At 40.7% G+C, this 20,198-nt stretch overlaps 1 protein-coding gene across 2 annotated transcripts in view; it reads right to left on the bottom strand.

Moving 5' to 3' along the window:
• The window catches only part of LOC122664099 (DENN domain and WD repeat-containing protein SCD1), a 149,869-nt gene that overhangs the window by 68,749 nt on the left and 60,922 nt on the right, over nt 1-20,198 (bottom strand). For both annotated transcript variants that reach the window (XM_043859789.1, XM_043859788.1), the window contains exons 8-10: nt 5,624-5,844; nt 3,923-3,977; nt 3,738-3,821 (exon numbers count right to left, since the gene is read on the bottom strand). In XM_043859789.1, coding sequence (XP_043715724.1) covers nt 3,738-3,821; nt 3,923-3,977; nt 5,624-5,844 — 360 coding nt within the window. The remainder of the gene's footprint in view (nt 1-3,737; nt 3,822-3,922; nt 3,978-5,623; nt 5,845-20,198) is intronic.

Here is a 20,198-nt window from a genome sequence, read left to right as displayed (position 1 = left end):
TAACATAAAACTCAACTATTATTTGCTACGATTTGTTTAAATATGATCTATTCGGGAACTTATTAGCGGCTGCTCTTGCTTATGGGATTTATGTGATGCTCATCCTTCATGATGCTGGTTATTGATGTCATATGATGGTGGATTATTCTTTATTGCATCCTCTGCATTAATTGTTCACATGTAATGCTACACGTGAGGGGGAGATTGAAGATTATTGTTATTATCTGCTCAAGTCATCAACTAAAGATTATTATTATTTTGTTCGGGTCATTTGCTAGTGTCCTTAGCAACAATTAAATATATGAAGATAGTTATTTGTGGTATTTAGCAACAATGCAATTTATTAGTGGTCCCTAGCAAGCACCCTTATGTTGTCAAGTTCACAGCAACCTTATGCTGCTACTTCTGGTTCACTGAAACCTTATGCTGTTACTTCTGGTTCACAACAACCTTATGTTGTCTGGTTCACAGCAACCTTATACTGCTACTTGGTTTGCAGTAACCTATACTGCACTTTTACCAGTGGTTCACAGCAACCTATGTTGCAATTTTATCTATGAGCTCTATTTGGGGCTCATAAGTGCATTGATATTTGAACTTTTATCTGTCTTCTTTGTGAAGAATACTACTTACTACTGCCTTCCTTGAGAAGGGCTTATAATGTTGTTGTTGTGCTATTTTTGGATTGTGGTTGGTGTTCTCTACCGCTTATTTTGTTTGTTGCCGGCTGGATTTTTTATTCGGCATGAGATTTATTCTCTACTACTGCTGATGATGATCGGTGTGCTTAAGTTGATATTGCTACTAGAATGAAGTTCTCTGTGCTCATTGGCGTCTACGGCTGCTATTTACGTTCAAGACTGATGCTGCTTTTAATATCTATTATTGTTATTTCAAGCTGGAGCCTTTGATATATATACTCCAACTTGAGGGGAGTGTTAAAAGGTTACTCACAATAGGCGGAGTGTCCCTATCGAGAGTTATGTTGAGTTGTACAGTTTAGGTATGTTTATGTCTCTTTTAGTTTCCTTATTCCTTTGTAATTAGTCTTGGGTAGTTTTAGTCTTGTCAAGTGTATACTCCTACTAGGAGTCTATTTGGTTTGCTATTATAAATAAAGGATGATAGCCACGATAAACACACAAGTTGAATCTATCATGGTTCATCACATCCTCTCTCCCATTGTTCTCTCTCTCTTTCTTCACAATTGCAGGTACTGGTTTCAAGTCCCAGTTTCGATACAATGTCGACTGAGGAAAGGTGGTTCCAAGTTGGTTTTCTTTCATAAACCAATTCATATTTTGTACATGAGAATGAAATTGCATGATGTGCAGTTTCCATCATCATTAAGAAAATACTATTAATGAATAACAGGGTCCTAGGAGGGATGGAATGGAATTGGTCCTTAACTCCAGCATTTTTCACATCAAGTGGCCGCCCTCGAACTCGAACCAGCAGCTTCATGCTGACAAACCCAAGTTTGTACCATCGATTAAGCCACAGCCCCGGTCAATAAAAATACTATTTCTAGTTACTAGTCAAAAGAGGAAAAGAAAAAATCAGAGACCACAAAAAGGTTCAAATTTGAAGTCTATGAATATTTTTCTCTAAGTTGCATAGGAGTTTGTTGAAATAGTTTGAATTAATTGACAATCTATAAAATCTAAGAGAACATTGATGGAGAAAGTTTAATCTTCAATTAAACTTCAACAAATGTTAAAGATAAGTATTATTAGACAATTAGGACTTAAAAGACTTCAGAATTCTAGATTGGTGTTTTTCCTTTTTTCCCTTGCATGTAAGAATAAAAGAATAGAACCTACACATTAAAAACTAATTCTTATTTCCAGGTTGCATCTCTGCATCAATATCGCATGGAGTTCAGAACTTGGTAGTTGACATCCCTATCATGGATAGGGTGGCCATGGTACTGTCCCCTGGAATATTTATTCCAAGAGGCAATGCCACAAAATATGACTATGACTTCATTATTGGATAATTCAGGCCATCAATGATGCAGAAGACAAGATGTTTGGTAAACAATTTGTTAGAACCAAACACAAGAAGAGAGCTGGTTCACTTAGTCAATTGGAGAACCAACCCATTGGTCCATAGGGCCAACCAACCTTGAGTCGGGCCATCCCAATAGGGCTGGGAGTTGCTGGGTCTTTCAAACCCAGAATCGTGGGGATATTTAGGACATATTATGTTGACATCTTCAAGAGTTGCTGCTGGCCGATAGTCACTTATAAGAGTGGGGACCACATGAGACTCCAAGAGCTGACAAGAAAGAGAATCGGCTGCACACTTCTAGAAGATTTGAAGATTTAATATTTAGTTTCTATTTTCATGTAGTCCTAGTTTCTAAATATTAGTTTCCATTTTTATGTCTTAAAAAGTTAGTTTCTAATTCAGTTTAATACTTGTAAAGCAAGTCTCAGCCATATGAGAGACTTCTATTTTAGTTCTTTCTAATTTTGACTCACCCCTTTGACTCTATTTATATGTAACAGCCCATAGAGGCTCCCCACGATTTTATCAAGTTGAATGAATATTGCTTTGAGCAAAGAAAGATTCTCTTTGTCAAACTGAGTGACAATGAAGGGTTGTTAAGAGCCTGGCTGAGAGAGCCGAATTCCACTATCCCTCTCTTCCTCCTTCTCTTATCTTCAACCCAATCTCACTCAATCCCCTTAACCTGCTGCTTTCCGAGACTGTTACAAGTGCTGTGAAGACTCCTTGAAGACTCTAATCATTCACCAATTCCTCCAGAGGTTGCTGTTGTTGCAAAACAATCAAAGGAGACTGAAGGACTCTACGGATCTGCTGTTCCTGCTTTGTTTCTCCAGCCTCCAGGAAACTCCAAGCTTGAACAACTCTTCAACCCTCCATCAGAATCTGCTGAGTTTTGGAGCACATCACACATATGCCAGGGCCTCCACTCGATCCCAATTCCAGCCCAGTCTGCTGGCTGGTTTGGCCTGCAGAGCCTAACCTTCTAATTTGGTGCTACCTCCATATCTCTCAATCCAACAACTGGAATTGACTGAGATTTTCAGCAAAGAATCCCCTCACTGCAAGCTCTTCTTGATCCAAGTTTGATCCCATTCTGTGGGCTGGTTGGTTTCTACACCTCATCCTATACTTTCTACTTTTGAGGCCTGCTGCTACTTGTGTCTCTGTCCATTCTTCAGCCCATATTTGGAGGCTTGACTAAGCTTCCCAAGACCTGCATTTGATATCTATTACAGCCCCTATTCTTGGCTGTAAATTTGAGTTCCAGTTTAGACCCTAAGTCTGATTTTTGGGTTTCAATTATACCCTGCTGTTAATATCGATTGTTAGTTGACTGCTGTGAATTATTGTGGGTTATTTGGGGCTAGGTTAACCCTAATCTAGTCTTACATTAATCAGGAAAGTAGATTCCCATCAATAAAAATCTACTATATGAAGTGTTGAGCTTTTCATGATCGATTTGTGAAATTTGGTGGAAAATATCAATGAAATTTGATTCTTTTGAAGAGTGAATGCAAGATGGTGTAAAAATTTTCAATATTTAGGAAACTCCAATAACACAATACCAATTTGTTCCCAAATTTGTGAATATCTAAATTCTTGTTGATTTTTATTATGTCCATGAAAATTTGGAAATTTACCAAAGTTTCCAGAATTTTAGCACCAGAATAAAATAATTCAGCAGATGTCAGAAAGCAGTGAGTAGGATAAAGTAAAATCACCATGGACTCTGGTGGTTGGTTTGTTGATCGAGAGCGTTTCTTCAGAAATGCTTGTGTGTTGAAGACATGATTGGCACCATTTTCCTGAAGAATGATTCCACAAACAAAACTCAAAATAGATTTAGAGTTCAAGCAATTGCAGCCAAAATCATACAGTAGTAGACATAAGAGACGAAGTTCCTTACAATGAAATTACGATAGCCACTCAAAACTGATGCAAAGAATTTCAGGAATATTAACCTGCACAGTAAATCCATAGTGAAGAAAAGGACACAGGTGGTTTATGAAGGATTCTATAAACGATGTAATTCTTTTAAAAGTAAAGCTACCCTGACAGATTATATAATGGCAACATTTGATACGACAGCTGGACCCACATTGGATGAATATAATCGAATAGTACAATGTCAAGGACACCAGGGTAGTACTATTTATCAGGTGAGATTTGGGCTGAGTTTTGTAGCTTGTTAGGAACAGACTAGTCATCCTCACCTTCTCCATTATTCTGCCTCTCCCATCCTTCACTATCATACACTTTAATGGTGAACTGGTTATATAAAATAATAGCTTGCTCTATCTTGTGGGTTTGACCGGATTGTTGAGGCAAATCATATGTTGGAATATCTTTTGTGTAGAATTCTCACATGATACATAATTGATTTCCCTCAAAGAATGATCTCATATTTCTAAACTGCTTACTGAAAACATATTCAAAGAGGATCCCTGTGAGAATTGGAAAACCAAAACAAAGTATTACCCTTAGAAAATAAATATCCCTGTCTTCTTATTATAGACAGAAAAATATTTATTCTCAGTCACAGGACATCATGGGGTGGATCTGCTTTTAAAATTGTGATACAAGAAGACCTTTCCCTACCCAACCCTAAATAATAAATTAACAAGGCCTGTGGGAGAAAGGATAGGGGGGTATGACCTTGGAATCACCACCAAGGCCTGTGGGAATGACTTCACCTCCAATCCCAACTTATTGCTTCAGTGCAATAGGGCCGGAGCTGCATCACCACAGTCCAAGGACAGCTTCACCACTGATCCAAAGAGGGGAAAACCCAATTTCTCAATAACTCAATTTGTAGAGGAGGTTTATGGCCCCACTTTTATTTATAACTTACATAACAATAAACCCCGTGTATGGTAGGAGGAATGCCTTACAATTTAAGTCTCTCTTCAAAATAGAAGTTACTCTAGAGCATTACAAAATAGAAACTAACTACTTAATCTCATATAGGACTCAAACCCCTTAAATTTCGGCTTATAGAATTGACTCATTACATTAGAAAACCCAAAAATACTAGGCCCACGGCCCATATAACTCATTGTACATCAATATTAAACATACTAGTCCATTCTTGGTCCAATTTGATGGCTTGGTTTACTGCTGGCCTTCTTGTTCTTTTGAACTGCATCACAGTGCAATGTACTCATTCAATATCACGCCCATATTTTCTAATAAAAGATCATGTGCAATATAATTCCTGAAGAATATTTAACCAACTATTGTTCTGTCAGTTCGACATAGAACATTATTGACTAATATTATTCTCTTATAGCCAGGGTCTGAGGAATCGGGATTGGATCAGCAGAATCGGCCGAGATCAATCCCGATTCTGGCAGATTCAGATTGGAGATTCTAGGGTTTTATAGCCAATCCTTGGCCAATTCTGATCAATTCTAGCTGATTCGGATCGGAATAGGTGGCGACCGATTCCAGTGCTGATTCCAATCACTTGAACCATGCTCATAGCCAAGCACTTTTCTGTAAAAATGGATCATAAATATTTCTAGAAGCTCAATATAACAGCAGTCACTAAATCTCCATAAGCATCTACTACAATCAAATCAACTAGTTCCAGGAATCCAAGCATCACCTAAGTTGAAGGTCGTGCTGCTCTCCCCAGGGCTTACTGTCACCTCTAGGATACTGTTCAGGTGAACTACCAAAACTACCCTTCATCTGGTCTATTCCAACCACTTTGGGATACATTAACTTCATAATCTCACCACGCAAAGAGCCTAGTTCTGGCTCTGGCATAGGAGGTATTTCTTCTGATGTAGTAATACGATTATACTCAAGGTCCACAACAACCACCTACAGCAGAGAGAAGGAATTAGAAGCATAAGAATAAAAAAGCTAGAACCAAAAGGGGGGGGGGGGGGAACAGGTCATCTAATAATTAAAGACTCCCGTATGGTGACATTTGTTTCACAAAAGTAAATGCCAATAAAAGATTAGAAACACTGCCTAATAAGTCAAGAAAGTATCAAATAACCAAGCATCAGAAATTCATAAAATCAAGTACGTGCTAAAAGAAATACAACCATTACAAAAATATGGTTGATTTTTCTTTAAAATAAAAAAAAAAGAAACAAGAAATACCATTATTAGGTGAACACAAGAATAGGTAGCATAACCACGTAAGAATATGTGCGCATGTACCTTTTTTTATTTTTACACTGCAATTTGCATCAATGTTTCATTCACAAAAACAGTAATACAGTTATGATGCCTAAAAAACCATGAAGCAACAGAAAAGATGATGATCCAACCAATAGCAACTCTAAGATGCTTGGTGATGATAACTCGCAATTGAAGTTGCACTAACACCAACTAATTGAAATAGCCCTTCATCCTTAAGAATCATCGCTCAAGGATCTTCCTTCCTAAAATGAACTTGCAACTCGATTTGCTCAATGGCTTGCACTATCCCCATTCGCATGTGAAGAGGGCTAACGAATCAAAACAAAACTGCCAAGGGGCATAAGGGAAATCAATATGACACTAGGAATAACACAGATATTGCAATCATGATGATTTCTTACCCAAAGTACCCAAAAAAACACAGTCAGCAGCAAACGAAAGCAACAATTGTACTTGTAGGGGATACAAGTAATCAACATAGATTAACAGAGGAATTGGTGATTATATTGAAGAACAAAGAAAATGTAGCTGGACTTGTCCAAGCTAGGGTTGGGCTTGTCTGCTCCCATGAGCTACAAGCCCCTTACAATGCTCTCATAGAGCTTAGAATGAAAAAAAAATCACAACAATTACAATATTGGACAGCATTACAATCAAACACAGACCCTCTATTATCTATTCGCCTATTACCTAAAGCAGGCCCACTGAAACTATGCTAGTGAATACTTGATACCTATTGGATAATTAAGAAAAGTAAGACTAAGACCTGGCTGCTTCATAACCTCTTGCATCAGTTGACAGGTGATGGGGGAAGGAATTGAGTAAAGCTTCTTTAACTGTGGGTAAGGGTGTCAACTCATACCGCATACCGTATACCGACACCAAAACCATACCGAACAAATTCGGTATGAGATACCTGTACTGAGTTACCTGTACTGAGTCGGTATTTGGTAGGGTATCGGTATTGGCAAAAAAGTAAAAATGAACCATACCGTACTGAATACCTGTACCGAATAGATACCATATGGGTATCGGTATGAAATACTAATACTGATCAGTATTCGGTTCGGTAGCGGTATGAGGTAAATGTACAGTGTACTGTACCAAATACCGGATACCATATCGTTTGACACCCTTAACTGTGGGAGGATTGTTGTTGTGTACTTTCGCTTTCCTGCTTGTTGGTTCAACCCTTTTCTAAGAGGTTGTAATTCTTTCTCCCTTTTTTGATAAAAAAATTTCTCCCTTTTGTCATTGGATATCAAAAGGGGGAAAAAACAAGGGGAGGATTCCCTTTCAAGTTCCACATCCCCAGTTTTCTGACATTTGACAAGAAAAAGACGGTAATACCATCACAGCTTCACAGTTTGAAGGGTGTTCACCCGATGTCTTCCTACCCAAGCTTTTGTTCATCAGTGCCAAATCCATGTTTCTCCTGCTTGTTGCCTCTGTTGGAATGCATTAGAGGACTCCGATCATCTCTTCTTCGATTGCCTATTCTCCGCCTCTATCTGGAAAGGCCTGCTGTCCAAATGATGGCCTCATAGGAGACAGATTCCTCCATTTGACAGAAAATGGGTTTGGTTAGACATGACCTACACTGGGAAGAATAGTTGCAACATCGTGGGAAAGCTTGCACTTGTAGCTGCTATCTACCACATTTGGCTGGAACGTAACCTCAGAAGATGGACTTCCAAGTCAAGTCTTCAAGATCCTTGTAGCAGATTTGGGACACCATCCCATTTTATGTCAGATCCAAGATTTCTTCATCCCCCTCCCGTTGTACCAACACTCCTAGAAATAGATTGATTTTTTATGCATGGGGGCTTTCCCCTACTATTGTATTGGCCCCTTGACTCCCCCTCTTTGTAAAGTCAGGGCCTTGTAAGTTGTTTTTTTCTCTCTTCTTGATATCGAATTTCTTATTCATCCAAAAATAAAAGATGGTAATCCAGAAGCATCCCCACCTCCATGCAATGATGTTTCTTCTTCAAGGAAGTCCATGTTGTAATATGGGTACAAGGGTAGAATTGTCAATAGGGGTATTTTGGTCTTGTACTCATTCTAGAATATTCCTCTCTTCATTATAAATAAAGCTGGCCTGTGTCTCATTGACACATAATGCAGAACCAGGGGGGGTGGTCTGCTACGGTGGGCTTCACAGAGAGAGTAGTAGAAGAATTAGAAGAAATGAGGGGAAAGGAAAGAGGGAACTCACGTTCATACACACACACTCTCACAGAGCTTCACATACAACTTTCATTAATCAAATCTTCAAATCTGTTGCCCTCCTACGATTACAATGAATAAATAGAGAATAGCTTAGCATAGGAATAGAAACCTAACTAAAATAGAAACAACCCAAAATGGAAACTACTAAAATAGACCATAGCTAAAGAAAGGAAACTATCTAAGATACTCCTACGTAATCTACCCATAATAAAATAAAATATTACATCCTAACTCCTAAGTGAACTACCAGCCCTTGCCAGACTAGAAAACCGGTTTAGGACCAGTCCTTGATTTGGGCTTCCAAAGTGGGTCATGTTGGTCCAGCCAGGCTAAGGCAACTGCATCAGCTCTCCTCCTCTGAAAAGAACTCGACTCCAACGAGGTCGGATAGGGTCCAAGAATGCTCGTCGTAGGAGAAATGTACTGGCTGTCTTCTTGAGTTTGATAGATAGAAGATCTTTCTTTTTTTTTTTTTTTTTTTTTTTTTTTTTTTTTAAACCCGAATATTAACTGGGACCCGGGTTGGCCCCTAAACCTTTATTAAAATCAATGAGCAAATAATAAAGAATACAGGGGGGGACATTCCGCCTAACCCCTTCCCAAGACAAAATCACACCTCTCAATGAACAGCCACCCCATACAAGAGTAAAAACAACCAAGCCATTAGCTTCGTAGGACAGGACGGCCAGCTTTGTCCTCACAGAGAATGGCCTGAAAGGGACCACCCGGCAAGCTCTCCGGTTGATAAACAATCGAAGTCATCGCAAGACAAGAGTGCTTGGCCAACCAATCAGCCGCTCTGTTGCTCTCCCGGTAGGCAAAAGTGATGTTGGCCCGAGTACAAGCTAATAATTCATGAATCTCCTTGTAGTGATACCACCCTTCCCATAAGCTACCCCTCCTCTGATTGACTGCTCTAACCGTTGCCTCTGAGTCACTGTTAATCACAACATCCGTGAACCCCAAATCCTTACACAACCTTAGGCCATCCCTCAGCGCCTTGAGTTCCGCCAGTGAGCTGGTACTCGGCCCATAAAAATTAGAGAAGGCTGCCAGCACTTTCCCATTCCGGTCTCTAATAATCCCACCTCCTCTACCCAGGCCAGGGTTACCAGAACAAGCTCCGTCAACGTTCAACTTTACCAAGTAGAAGGGGGGGCACCAGTATACGGGGATGGGCCGTTTGCACTTTACGATGGGAGCTGCAAGACCCAGACACTGTAAGATCAAGGTTTCCCTAGCAGATCCGTGGGTGCCTACCTTGGTCGGGTAGGGCAACTCCCTCACCCAGGCTTTGATGCAAGCAATAATGGAGTTGGTTGTCCGCCTCCTGTCATCATGTCTTCTGAAGTTTCTCTCCCTCCATAGCTCCCAAATGATCAGGGATGGCAGAATCCCAGTAATAACAACACTAAGACCATGTCCACCTGCTAAACTCTGCCAGAGTAAGACCCTGCTCCTCGCATCCTGAGTGGGAAGAAGGGTGATGTCAAACAAACTGGAGAATTGGTCCCACACTCTAGTCGTCGTGCCTCCGGAAATAAGACAGTGGTCCGTGGTCTCCCTCTGAGGCCTACCACAGCAACAACATTTCGAGGCAAGTGGAATACCTATTGCCATCAAAGAGTCATCTGTAGGTATCCTTCCATTCAGCAGCTGCCACGAAAAGAAGCCCATCTTCACCATGCTGAAAGAAATATGTATTCTCATAACCGCAGTGCTTGGCTTTCTTGTCATACAACCATGGGCGTCCCAAAAGAATGTGGTAGACTTTCAAAGGGAGGACATCACATTGCACTTGATCAATCAGTCTACCAACGGAATAACTGAGTAAACACCTTCTATTAACCTTGAGGTTTGTGTTGTTCACCCAAGCAACCTTGTAGGGGTTCAGATGAGGTTCCGTCTTTAAACCCAACTTACGAACAACATCTTCAGCGACAACGTTGGTGCAACTGCCTGAATCAATCACCATATCACATAATTTGTCATTGCATCGCACCCTGGTCTGAAAAATACTGTTACAACACCAATCTTTATCTTCCTCATTGGAAACTTTCTGTGTAGCTAAGAGGGAGCGAATAACATAGCAATACTGACGCTCGCCATCACTATCATCATCAATCTCACTAGGCTCACACTCATGTTCAGCCACCAGATTGACTGTCCCTGTGGGCGTTGCTCCTTTGGATCAAATGGTATAAAATTGTCCTTATCAATGTGGGCTACCAAACGGTTGGGGCACTGAACAATCATATGGCCATACCTCTTGCACGTGAAGCACTGAATAGCTACTTTCGGCATCACCGAATTTCTGTCATATCCACGCCGAGGTGGAGAATAAGGTAACTGAACCTCGCCGAGGTGGGGAGTAAGGACGAACCGGTCATGTAGGTGCCACAGAAGAAACACTAGCCTATGGTTTGCTAACCAAAGCTGACTTCTCCTGAAAAGAAGACCGATATGGGCGAAAACTACCACCTCTAGAATTTGTCAGTAAAATTTCTTCGAGTATAAGGTTTCCTCAAATTTTCCTCAACTTGATAGACCACCTGAACTGCTTCCTCCATAGTAGGTAGTCTACCGGCGGCAACTGCGGCACTAATTTGTGGATGCAAGCCATTGCGGAACTGCGCCACAAAGACTTCCTCGTCCCACTCAAACTCAGATCGATGGCTAAGTAATAGAACTTGGCCACGTACTCCTCAACTACACAAATTTGAGGTGTAGGCGTTGCTTGTAATCAGCCGGTTGGAATCTTTGGTCCATTGTAGTGCACATCTCAGCCCATGTAGTAACTTGGCCAAGACCTCTAGTACGGTTTTATTGTTGGTGTTTGATCCACCAAACCCAGGCCGTGCCTTTCAACTTACCCTCTGCAAATATCAGTTTCCTAGCCTCTGGCAAATTGTACCATCTAAAGAAAATTTCCAAGCTATGGACCCAATCAAGATATTGCTCCAGGTCGTGGTCCCCATAAAAATCAAGGACTTCCAATTTTGCTGCTTTGTCCACTCCTTCATATTGTCCAGCCCCATATGGTGGTAGTGGTGGTGGTGGGGTGTAATTCAAAGAATCCACAGATAGCATGGGACTCTTTCCTTTCTCAAAAGCCACCAATCGATCAATCGAAGCTTGCATAGATTCCATCATTGTTTGAATGGAATTAACAGTGGTGGTAAGAGTGTCCAATTTGGCATCTGTTTCAGCCTTATAAGAATTTAACTGTTGGTGAAGTTCACTGTTGGTTACCATGGTTCTGCTAAAGCAAGAGAACACTCAAAAGACAAAGGTTGAATGGCAAAACAGTAAATACATGGAAGTTTATAAGTGGATGGCAGAAGTGTAAAAATGGAAATTTCAATGATAAGCACAAGTATAACGTATAGGAGAGGGTTAAATATGGAAACAAATTAGAATATGGATAGAAGGGGTAAGTGGAAAAAGAGGGGCAGTTTAGGGAAACAAAAAAGGTAAAGAAAGAATTGTGGGTGGGGGATATATTAGGAAATAAAGTAAATGAGGAAACTTATCGATTTGCGAGAGGAGAAGAAGACACTGCGTCTTCAACCTTTGACCGAGAGAAGAATCAGGGGAGGAGGCTGCAAATTCGATGAAGCCAACTACTCCGGCGGGTGGGGGATTCTACTTCGTCTGCTCTGAGTTCAACTGCAATGAGGAAGCAAACTTCTGAACCAGGTATGTAAATTTCTTTCTTCTTCTGCTTCGATTTTCTGTTTCACTTCTTCTCTTCTGGATTTTTTTTTTTCCTTTCCTGTTTCTGGTTTCTGGCGGAACCCTATGGGGGTGGAATCGAAACGATGGAGTTGGGGAGAATGGATTTCTGCAGGAGAAGGATGAATGGATGGGGTTTTTTGGTACATTTTTTTTTTTGGGGTCGCTGTTACAGTGAGGAAGAAAGGGGTTGTTGCAGTAGGGGTTTCAGTGGAGTTGAAGGAGAGAAAGAAGGGTAGGGGTGCTGCAGAAGATGAAAAGGGGATGAAGGTACTGGTGTGACGGTAGGACAACTGGGAAGATAAGAAATACAAGGAAGAAGGAGAATGGGATAAGAGAGATGGACAGGAAGGGAATGGATCCTTTGGGCTCTGATACCAGATAATGCAGAACCAGGGGGGGTGGTTTGCTATGGTGGGCTTCACAGAGAGAACAGTAGAAGAATTAGAAGAAAGGAGGGGAAAGGGAAGAGGGAACTCACGTTCACACACACACTCTCATAGAGCTTCACAAACAACTTTCAGTAATCAAATCTTCAAATCTGTAGCTCTCCTACGATTACAATGAATAAATAGAGAATAGCCTTGCATAGGAATAGAAACCTAACTAAAATAGAAACAACCCAAAATGGAAACTACTAAAATAGACCATAGCTAAAGAAAGGAAACTATCTAAGATACTGCTACGTAATCTACCCATGAAATAAAATAAACCAAACTAAATATTGCATCCTAACTCCTAAGTGAAAAATTTTGCGGGGAGAAACATTCTTGGTCCCATCCTGGCTGTTTAGGGATGTCTTCTGTTCAGAGTTAGTGGTGATTGAGAAGATAAAGGTGAGGGTAGCTCATTGGGAAATGGCAGACCCACTCTTTAAAGATTTGCATTCTACCTATTTCTTTACAAGTTTGGACTTGGGAGGACAAGATCAGGTCTAATATTCCCAAGGGAAGATGAGAGGTAGTCTGGCCTTCACCTCCAAAGGGCATAATGAAACTAAATTTGATGGAACCACTAAAGGAAATCCGGGTTCCTCCAATATGGATTGTCTCATTAGATCAAGTGCAGGCACTGTTTTGGGCGGCCTTACTCCATTCCAATTGATGAGGGAAATTGCATTAGAGCGGAACTTTGTTCACTGTCTACGGATGAAGTATGCTCCGAGAGAGGGCTTTTCACAATATCATTGTTGGAGGAGATTCAGAGACTATCATTGCTTTGGTTTCATCTAATAAAGGAGGGTATTTGAAGACAAGAAATACTATCACTTGAATTTGTCCAGAGGCCAGTAGAGTAGGTATGTAGAAAAAAAGAATTTATAGTCTGACACCTCTACAATCTACATCTTGGCTCGGAGTGAAGCTATATCCTGGATCTTTGACATTTTTCTGTTGAGATACATCTTTCTACCTTCTTTGCTTGCTTTGTGTATGTGTTGGCAGTGTTGCAACTGGTACAATCGAATGTATATCTTGTAAATCCTTATGCTTTTCTTCAATCAATGAAACTTTTTTAGTGTTGCCAATCAAAAACAAAATAAAGGGGTACTTGGAGATTTTCTCATATCTTGAGATGTATCTTGCTTCACAGGAGAACTGCTCATTCCGCGGGAGATAAATATTGGATGGACAACTGGATATATCAGCATCTACGGTCATATCCAATGAATTGAGAATTGCATTGGCATGTGAAGCACGGAATCCTGTAATGAAGTTTCTAGAGGTGCTCTCAGCTGTGGCAAATGGACTACTCCACACAACTCTTTACTCCCTATCCATTTGTGATACCCTAGTGGACCAATCAATATGCCAGCAACAGAAAGACACTTCCAGTGGTCGGTCTAGACCCTTTGTACATAAGACACCTTTCTAATTTTGGCCAAAGAACAGGCCTTAGAAGATGGTTTCAAGATTGGGTAGCAGTATTTCTTGCCATGTCATGGGACTTGCTGCAGGCCCACCTTATGGCTTATGTAAGAGAAGTACTGGGCCAATCCAGAGCAGCAGCTTGCGTGTTTGTACCCTAGTGCTAAAATGTGACACTATGAGAATAGAGGTCCACCTTTTGCTTATCATAGTTGTCAAGGCATCACCTAGGCACCGCCAAGGCGTCCAGACTCTTTCTTGGGTTCAAGGAGATGGCACGACTTGTTGACACTTCATGAGTTTATGTTGATTTATATTTATTGCTTTGTTTTTTGATGAATATGCTTATATTATATTCTACACTTTATTTATTATATGTTGGTTTTCTCAAATTAGGGTATTACTAACATAATTATATCATATTGCATTGATATGGCATTTATATTGCATATAAACATAATTATATAAGATTATCATTGCTATATTACATATATGATTAATGCATGTGTGAAACCCGGTCAAATTTCCAAATAAATTTGAACTTTTGGAATCTGTGTGATTTCAAGTTCTGGTTCAACTTTGCCCATACTAGCCTCTAAGTTGTGTGCCATCTTGATTAAGAAATTCAGACCTATCTCATGACTCGTCTGTAAAGGCATTCCTATCAGCCAACTACCGTGGCCTTAAATGAGTCTGAGGTGTCTAGCGGAAGACAACACATAAGCTTGGCATGCTGGATTGATGGCCTGCGAAGCCTCTCTCTGTCTTAGGCCGAATCCCAGGTAAGAATCCCATTTTATATGTATGTATGTTGTATTTTTAATTAATTAGTGTATTAGGAGCAGAATAGTAATTTTTACCTTATGGGACCCCGCACCAGAGCTACCTGTGTCGGGTCTGCTGGCTGGACAGGCTGCAGGACCTCCCCCTTAATTAAACTCAATGTAAGTATAATTTAAAATATATTTATATAACGTTTTGTACAACCAAATAGAGTTAGAAGGGTATTTTAGTAAAATTGCCTCTGTGGGACCCAGTTCCCCAGTAGGGAATGTAATTCCAGACAGTTACCCGTATCCAGATCATCCCTGATGTCGCATGGCATCATTCTGTAGCTGGAATAAGGTAATAAATACAAAAGAATCAATTTTAGAAATAATTTATAACCAAATGACCATTCTGCCCCTTAGTGCTTAAGTTTCTATATATATAACCCTCTTTACACTATTCATTATTCACCAACAAAGAGAAGAGGAACCAAGATCGTTCCACCCTTGGAGAATAAGAAGGAAAGAAGAAAAAGAGAAGAAGAAGAAGGGAAATGAGAAGCATACCTTGGAAATTCATCCTAGACTTGAGTTGGAAGCTTAGAGAACTCCATTAGAGACCTTGGAGCATAAAGGCAAGGCTGCCATCGTCCCTTCTTGCTGCTGATTTCAGGTAAGCTCTGAGAATCCCTGCTGTTTCCATCTCCTCCTCCTCTAAATTTGATCTAATTTCAGCCTAGACTATGCCTAAATAGATTTCTGCCAATAAAGCTTTTAATCCAAGCTTAAACAGTGGAAGTTCCACCTAATTTCTTACTGTTTAGTGCTGTTTAGGTTCAGCTATGCCTGAATCTTCATGGCTGTACCTCTAATCAGCCCAGTTGCTGTTTCTAATGGCAAACCATAAATTCTAAGTCAACTAATTTAGGTTTAAATTATGAAATCCCTAAATTAGGAAGCCAAATATGAAATTGGAACCCAAAATAGACTAACCCACCTTGAAATGGTATTGAAACACCAAATTTGACCCATGCTTGTCAAGATCTGGCCATTTCAAGCAAAATCCCCAAATTCGGACACTGACCCAGATGCTGTTGCAGGCCTAGGGGCGGTCGACCGGCTCACTGGAAGTCTGCATCCGGCTCCCGCATTTTGTGCCCTTATGACCTAGACCCCTTGGGACTTGACCTTGGACCATCCCAGAACCTATTGCATGGTGTTTGGTATGTTGTTTAGGGCTGTTTCTACTGTTTCCTACTAGTCGGTTTGTTGGATTGTTGGTGGGTAACTGACCTAGAATTCCTTCTATAACTAATCTATAATATTCTTGTCTCATATTTAGGACTGTCTTGGTCTGTTCTTGCCTGCCTATTGGAGTTTATTCACCTAGGCTAACTACAACTACAGGTAAGGGGATTCGACCTTAATTTCCTGCGTGTTTATCACATTAATTTCAACTTTATGCTGAATGCCATGCTCATGCATCATTACCTCTATACCTGGAGCATGTAGTTTTCTAGCCTTTATTTAAGGCATTAGACTGCATGTAAAATAGGTTGCACAAAGACATACTGCATTGCATTTGCATTGATTATTTATATGATGTGAATTTATGATGATGGAATTCGGTAATTTATAACTCAGATCATGCTTGCCTCATCATGTTTAGATCATGGCTAGGTTGATATTCATTACCCAGATCTGCGCCCCTTACCAACAGGAGGAGAAGGTGTTGGACAACCCGTGGCGGAGAACGATGTGTTAGTTCCGGGATGCCATCTTACGTCCCATGTTAGCTGGTCCCTAATTCCGCTGTGGGAATAAACAGGCAAGGTTGGTCATTTGGGGGTCTGTCGGGGTCCGATGTGTTAGTTCCGGAACTGGCGGGTCCTCACCGTGGTAGAATGGTTTTGCTCGAGTGACCGAAGGATTAGTTCCGGGACCGAGGTTAGCATCTACCACTAGTAGTAGTACTTATACCCCATGAGACTTAGTATCCATGTTAGGAGCATGCTAGATTAGCACATTCATCATGAATTATTGTGTTGTGTTTTGCATGAATTTCCTTACTGGGCTCAGTTGAGAGCTCACCCCTGTGGATATCCTTATTTTTCAGGTGATTTAATTACTTCCAATGTTGGATTTGCGGCGCTGGAGTTTGAAGTGCACGATACTTCGTGCGCATGTGATGATTGGGCAACCTCCTGATCTTGGCCTGATACTCCAGGCTACCTCCCCACTCTTTTATGCTTTATAAATGCTTTATATAGTTATAGAATAGTTTCTTGTATACTTTCACTCTGTGCTACCTTTGAGAACTGTATAGTTGTATCACAAGCCTTATCATTTAGATAAATGAAATATCATTTAGACTTCTCGTACTAATGATGTTATCTCTATTAATTAAATTGTTTCCGCTGCCTTTGATTACTGTATCTGTGAGCAATGATTGTGAATAGGGTACTGCACTTGTGATCCTTGGGGATTGGTTGGATGTCAGAGACATCCCGCCACACTTGGCCCTTAATAACCGGGCCGGGGTGTGACAGCAAACCTAGGGCAAGTTTCAAGATCTCGGGTTTCGACCTGGTATTGACCAGGCTGAAACCAAGATATGGTCGAAACCTGGTACTTTTTCCCAACCAACTCGAGACAATGGTTTCGACGCCCAAAAATGGTTTTTTAGGTCTGATTTTTGGTATATAGCCTATTTTGGACATTTTAAACACAATGCATGAACTATTTTCACCAAAAAAAAACACTCAAAATGGTACTTGTGGTTTTTGACCCAAGTTTACTAGTGTACGCACGGTGTATTGAAAATCACAGTTGTGAAGACACACTTATTTATGCCTAATATCATTTAAGTAAATGTTTGTGTATTTGTATTTCATTTACTTTGAATAGAAAGCTTTGGTTCGATAGCTTTCCAACAAATCCAAGATTGCTTAAATCTAATTTATATTGAAGGAGTTATGTTCCGGTCAAAGTTAATTGGGTAAATTACACGTCACCCCCTGGTTTTTGAAAAAACTCAAATCACCCCCTCTACAGTAATGGTGTTAGTCTGCTGTTAGTTATTGGTGTGAAAGGACTATTTTACCCTTGTACTAAAACATCAGAATTAAATTTACAATACTACCCTTCCTTCATCTTCAACATTGGTTAAGGGTAGTTTAGGGATTTAAATTTATTTAACTAACTAACATCATCACTTAACAGCATAAAACTAACGGTAGGGACTAATTTGTCATATTGGGGTCTAAACCAAGGGGTGATCTAAGTTTCATTTGAAAACCAAGGGGTGACATGTAATTTACCCAAGTTAATTTGGTGTGCGCAAATGCTGTCAAAACGACTCTGATTGAAAATAATTTTTAGACATCAAAACAAATGAATATTGTACCGCACTTTTGGTTTTTAGCAATGCATTACCATATTAAGATTTATGGAATTTCTAGATTTGAGAAAACCCTAGCATTTAAAAGTTGAAAATTACACCTACAATCGAAAATCCAATTTTTGTTCTTGAACTGGGGGGTTGACTTTTTATCCTTTTGGAATTTGATTTTTTAACTATTTTATTGGATTCAAATAGGGGGTATTTGCTTATTTATGAATCATATCTTAAGTAAATGATCATTTACTTAAATGATGTTAGGCATGAATAAGTGTCTGGCCTGGTCTCCAGCCAGGTTTCCTCAAGTTTCAAAGAGGATAAGTGACACTTATATAGGTATTCAGGTTGAAACATGGTCGAAACCCACCGAAACCATGAACTTTTAAAACTCCCTGCTTAACTCGTCTCGGTTTCTTGCGAAACCGAGAAATCTCGGTGGTTTCGATCGGTTTAAACCGAGTTCTTTTTCCATGGCCTAGGGTGCCTAGGCGGGCGCCTTTTTGCCTAAGCGCCCCTTTTTTGTGGGTGAATAATAAATTCATTACCAAAGGAAAGAAGAACTACAGCCCTCAAATAGGAGGGAAAAAAGAAACAAAACAAGGAGCAAAAGCTAAAAGACTCAAACAGAAGAGCCCACAGCTAGGAGGGAGATAAAGGAAAAACCCCAGGAGACAACAATGAGCCTGTTCCTTGGGGTGTCCTTACAAGAGGAGGGAGCAACCGAACTGAGTTTGGTTTTAATTTCAAAGGAGATGGAGTTCCAAATCTGGATAAGAGATCTGGATTTGGTAGTCCATTTCCGTAAATTACGCTCCATCCAAATATGATTGATCGCAACGCAAAAAGCCATCCTACCAACCACATCACAAAGAGAGGAACCTCCAAAAGTCATATCAACCCAAAGCCATTCTCTATCAAAAGGAAGAATCTGGCGATTCCTTGGCCAGCATTTAGCAAGAATACCTTTCCAGATGGATTGAGAGGAGGGGCAATCAAAAAAGAGATGATTGGAATCCTCAACCCCATTCCAAAAAAGACCACACGAAGGGGGGACAGAGATGTGCCGATGCTGAAGGAAGGACTGCGTTGGAAGGCGGTTAGAGAAGACTTGCCAAACCGTGAAGCAGTGCCGGGGAATATCATGCTTGAACCAGACAAGCTTCCTCCAGGGGGCAAGAGGATGACGCATCCGAAAAAGATCCCAAGCAGCTTTGGAGCTGAAGGAACCCGAAGTATTTGGCAACTACATAACACGGTCACCCCTAAGCAAGGGTCTTCTTTGAATAGTGGGCAAAAGGTTCCAGATAGTGGTAAGCTCAGGATTAGAGGAAGGAGGGGGGGCCCAGCCATTAGCATCAATGATATCAGCCACCAAAGCATTTCTAGGTAACCCAGAGCCATAGATAGTTCTTGAGGTGACTTGTTGGAGGAGAATTCCCAAGGGATGCCAATGATCCAGCCACAAGGAAGTGGAGTTTCCGTCACCAATGTGAGAGTGAATGGATCCGAGGACAAGGGGGCGGGAAGCCAGAATATTGCGCCAAACCCAAGAAGCATCCGAGGAGATAGAGACAGTCCAAATGGAATCCGATCGGAGCAGCCCCAAATAAATCCAGTCCACCAAAATACTTTTCTTTCTAGAAGCAATCTTCCAAATCAACTTAATGATGCCAGCTGAATTAACCTCCTTGATCCTTCTAATACCCAAACCACCTTCCGCTGCTCCGCAAGAGGAAGACAAATTGAGGCCCAACTAGTTGGATGGAGAAATCTTGAGGAATCAGAGCCTTTCCAGAGGAAAGAAGACATAAGAGATTCCAGGGATTTGATGATGGAGGAAGGTAGCCCATATATTCCAGACCAATAGATATAGGAAGCTTGTAGCACCGACTTGATGAGAACCAGGTGACCCGCATAAGAGAGAAGCTTGCCTTTCCACAGTTGAAGACATTTCCTGATAAGATCCAACATGGGAGTACAATGATGGGCCGATAATCTGGCTGGAATTAAAGGGAGGCCTAAATA

Source organism: Telopea speciosissima, chromosome 6 (genome assembly GCF_018873765.1).
Source record: "Telopea speciosissima isolate NSW1024214 ecotype Mountain lineage chromosome 6, Tspe_v1, whole genome shotgun sequence".
Lineage (NCBI taxonomy): Eukaryota > Viridiplantae > Streptophyta > Magnoliopsida > Proteales > Proteaceae > Telopea > Telopea speciosissima.
Note: the sequence above shows the minus strand (reverse complement) of the source record. Positions and strands in the feature narration are given on the sequence as shown.